The sequence below is a fragment of the Sinocyclocheilus anshuiensis genome, unplaced genomic scaffold, assembly GCF_001515605.1.
Source record: "Sinocyclocheilus anshuiensis isolate Anshui unplaced genomic scaffold, SAMN03320099.WGS_v1.1 scaffold971, whole genome shotgun sequence".
NCBI lineage: Eukaryota > Metazoa > Chordata > Actinopteri > Cypriniformes > Cyprinidae > Sinocyclocheilus > Sinocyclocheilus anshuiensis.
The window spans coordinates 400,278-404,641 of NW_015546059.1; the positions used below are offsets into that span (position 1 = coordinate 400,278).

General features: G+C 44.0%; 1 protein-coding gene across 1 annotated transcript in view; it reads right to left on the reverse strand.

Moving 5' to 3' along the window:
• Positions 1-4,126, reverse strand: part of LOC107699381 (mucin-19-like) — a 10,852-nt gene extending 6,726 nt beyond the window's left edge. Inside the window, exons 1-4 of the mRNA XM_016500619.1 lie at positions 3,190-4,126; positions 2,826-3,125; positions 2,552-2,746; positions 583-681 (exon numbers count right to left, since the gene is read on the reverse strand). Of these exons, the coding sequence (XP_016356105.1) occupies positions 583-681; positions 2,552-2,746; positions 2,826-3,125; positions 3,190-4,080 (1,485 nt within the window). The 5' untranslated portion in view covers positions 4,081-4,126. The remainder of the gene's footprint in view (positions 1-582; positions 682-2,551; positions 2,747-2,825; positions 3,126-3,189) is intronic.
• Between the last annotated feature and the right edge of the window lie 238 nt (positions 4,127-4,364).

Consider the following 4,364-nt stretch of genomic DNA (forward strand, 5'->3'; position numbering starts at 1 on the left):
TGTTTAGTCCTAGAAAGCTATTATTATCAGAACACGCGAGCATTGCGGTTAGCAGATCAATGAATGAGAGGGCAGCGTTAGCAGAGTTGCCCATATACCACATCATGTTACAACACAGTAGGGCTATTGCAGACCGAAACAATACTGCACTTCATCGATGTTTCCTGTTGGCTCAGTTTTTGAGTGGACTTTGCTGTTCCGATTCGCATGAACGGTATACGAGTGGAGCGACTGAGCGGAGCGCACATGCATAGAGCGGGATAATACGCGGAGCGTCACACTACGTGAAAGTGAAACCTGAGCGGTGAACTAATTTTCGGCAGCCGAAATTTCGGTGCATCTCTAATTATTGGCGACATCAGAAATGGATATTATATAATAGATGCTTTTTTGAACATTTTAGCAATTTAAAAATATTAAAAAAGGATTTTTTTACACGGCACCCCTGCTCTCGACAGACGGCACCCCAGGGTGCCGCGGCGCACCCCGGTTGGGAAACACTGAGCTAGAGGATGTGGTAGTCAAAGCTATTATATTTTAATCAGATTGTATGCATTAATGGTCTCTGAAAAAGGGCCTTACTATATTATCCTGAGTCAGTATTTGATTGTTCAGTGTGGAACGAATTAACCTCAGTGCATCATTGAATTTGGCGCAAGAATAGACAGTGGCACCTTGACCCTATGGACAAGAAAAGTAGATTAAAAATAGATTAGTCAGACAACCAGATACCATTATTTTATTTAATTGAATGTAATGTTTAATACTTAAGCACTTTAATCTTAATCTCTAAAATAAATGTCGGATAAAAAAGCAACTGGATTTGATATCTTACACTGCTGTCTCGAGAGAGGCCAGCTCCAATGTAACCATCTGTCTCGCCACTGAGCTCAAAAGTAAAATTATCTGCATTTCCGCTTACTCCTCTTGTGGAGAGAAAATAGCAGGAACCCTCTGCACCTGGATTACAGGTAGGTGGAGCGGAGAAACATGCCCTATCCCTCCTGCAGTTATCCCTGCCAGTGATGTCCTGCAATAAAAAATAACTTGCGGTTTAACTGTCAAGATTGCTACTTGCATTTTTAAACAGGATAAAAAAGTTTGACTTACTGGTGACTGAGTATTAGAGCCTGATGTTGTTCTAATGTTTGATACAGTGAGTGGGCCTGTCTGGGTCGGGTTTGTGGTAATATTGGGAGGCCGTGTCTGGGTCAAGTTTGTGATGTTGGCAGGGTGTGTTTGGGGCAGGTTAGCAGTTATGTTGGGAGGGCTTGTCTGGGTCTGGTTGGCAGTTATGTTGGGAGGGCGTGTCTGGGCCAGGTTAGCGGTTATGTTGGGAGGGTGTGTTTGGGTCAGGTTGGTGGTTATGTTGGGAGGGTGTGTCTGGGTCAGGTTGGTGGTCATGTTGAGGTGACCCATTTGGGTCACGTTGGTGGTCATGTTAGGAGGATGCGTCTGGGTCAAGTTCGTAGAAGCCGCAGTGGTGGTTGATGTTGCTGTGGTATTAGATGCAGTGGCATTTGTACTAGGTGTTATTACTGAAACGTCTGTGCTGTTAGGGTTGCTTAAGTCCACTGACCCATTTGTGGTCAGTCTACTGACTGGAGAATCCAGAGAACCTGGAAGAATGAGTAGAGGGAAGACAATGGTTTACTTCTGTTTCACAACAAAATATATGTCAGTTACTTGATCAAAGTGTTGCACTGACCATTTGATATGCTGCCTGTTACAAGGAAGACAAAAGTGCCTGTGGTTGCAGAACGGGTGGTGCTGCTGAGACCTGCAGCATTAAAAATGCATTGAATCTTTCTACCAATCGCTGAGCCACGGAAGCTTCCAGGGATGAACTGCAGCAAAACAGAAGTAATATTACTTAATATTACACTGCTAAGATGGCACATAAACTGCTTCTGAGAATGCATATACAGTGCTGTTGGAAAATCTTTGTGATTGCTGACACAAAAAATTATCTGAAACATACAAGCAAGCTTTGCTCAGAATGGCTGAAAATCAAGAAAATGTACTGTAAGTTTTGGCTAGTCAATGCAGTGCAGTACTTAAACACTATTGAAATGCTCTGGCATTAAAATGACTTAAAATGCACAGCTCATGCTTAAAAGCCTTCAAATATCACAGAACTAAAGCTTGAGTGGGCCACAATTTGTCTACAGCAGTAAATAACTACAGGCATTTGATTGTGTTATTGCTGGGTGTTACAGGTCACTAGCTAGAGGATGTGGCAGTCAAAGCTATTATATTTTAATCAGATTGTATGCATTAATGGTCTCTGAAAAAGGGCCTTACTATATTATCCTGCGTCAGTATTTGATTGTTCAGTGTGGAACGAATTAACCTGAGTGCACCATTGAATTTGGCGCAAGAATAGACGGTGGCACCTTGACCCTATGGACGAGAAAAGTAGATTAAAAATAGATTAGTCAGACAACCAGATACTATTATTTTATTTTATTGAATGTAATGTTTAATATTTAAGCACTTTAATCTTAATCTCTAAAATAAATATCTGATAAAAAAGCAACTGGATTCTTACACTGCTGTCTCGAGAGAGGCCAGCTCCAATGTAACCATCTGTCTCGCCACTGAGCTCAAAAGTAAAATTATCTGCATTTCCGCTTACTCCTCTTGTGGAGAGAAAATAGCAGGAACCCTCTGCACCTGGATTACAGGTAGGTGGAGCGGAGAAACATGCCCTATCCCTCCTGCAGTTATCCCTGCCAGTGATGTCCTGCAATAAAAAATAACTTGCGGTTTAACTGTCAAGATTGCTACTTGCATTTTTAAACAGGAAAAAAAGTTTGACTTACTGGTGACTGAGTATTAGAGCCTGATGTTGTTCTAATGTTTGTTACAGTGAGTGGGCCTGTATGGGTCGGGTTTGTGGTAATATTGGGAGGCCGTGTCTGTGTCAAGTTTGTGATGTTGGAAGGGTGTGTTTGGGGCAGGTTGACAGTTATGTTGGGAGTGCGTGTTTGAGTCAGGTTGGCAGTTATGTTGGGAGGGTGTGTTTGGGGCAGGTTAGCGGTTATGTTGGGAGGGGGTGTTTGGGGCAGGGTGGTGGTTATGTTGGGAGGGTGTTGTTCTAATGTTTGATACAGTGAGTGGGCCTGTCTGGGTCGGGTTTGTGGTAATATTGGGAGGCCGTGTCTGGGTCAAGTTTGTGATGTTGGCAGGGTGTGTTTGGGGCAGGTTAGCAGTTATGTTGGGAGGGTGTGTTTCGGTCAGGTTGGGGGTCAGGTTGGTGGTCATGTTAAGAGGGCCCAACTGGGTTGGGTTTGTGGTCATATTAAAAGTTACCATCTGATTTGGAGCTGTGGTCATGTTGAGAAGGCCCATCTGGCTATGGTTTGTGGTCATGTTGGGAGGGCGTGTTTGGGTCAGGTTGGTGGTCATGTTGAGAGGGCCCATCTGGGTCGGGTTTGTGGTCAGGTTGGTGGTCATGTTGAGAGGGCCCATCTGGGTTGGGTTTGTGGTCATGTTAAAAGGGCTCATTTGGTTTGGGTTTGTGGTCATGTTGAGAGGGCCCATCTGGGTTGGGTTTGTGGTCATGTTAAAAGGGCTCATTTGGTTCGGGTTTGCGGTCATGTTGAGAGGGCCCATCTGGGATGGGTTTGTAGTAATATTAAGAGGGTCTGTCTGGGTAAGGCTGGTGGTCATGTTGAGAGGACCCATCTGGGTTGGGTTTGTGGTCATGTTGAGAGGTCCTATCTGAATCGGGTTTGTGGTCATGTTAAAATGGCTGATCTGGTTCGGGTTTGTGGTCATGTTAAGAGGGCCCGTCTGGGTAAGGTTCGGGGTTATGTTGGGAGGTCCTGTTTGAGTCAAGTTTGTGGTTATGTTGAAGGGACCGACCTGGTTTAGGTTGGTGGTCATGCTGGGTGGGTGCGTCTGGGTCAGGTTGGTGGTCATGTTGGGTGGTAGAGTCTGGGTCAGGTTGGTGGTCATGTTAGAAGATATCCAGCTGCCTGTAGAGTTGCTACTGCTTGTTGTATTGTTCCCATTGACTCCAAGCATCATGCATGCTATCCCCAGGATAGCCACATAGATCCATTTACTCCTCATCGGTGATCTTTGTGTGCTTATATATCTTTTAATCTTGCACTTTTTGTTACCTATAATTAAAAAAGAAAAGCTTGTATAATCAACAAAAAATAAACATTTTGGACATTTTAAAATTGATTTTAAAAGCCATTAACAAAAGGCAGACTTTATCTGAAAGACTTTGGGACCTATCATACACCCGACGCAATGCGGCGCCAGGCGAGACACAAGTGTTTTTTGCTAGTTTCAGCCTGACGCAGTAATCATTTTCACGTCCTGCACCACGTTGTTTAAATAGTAAATGC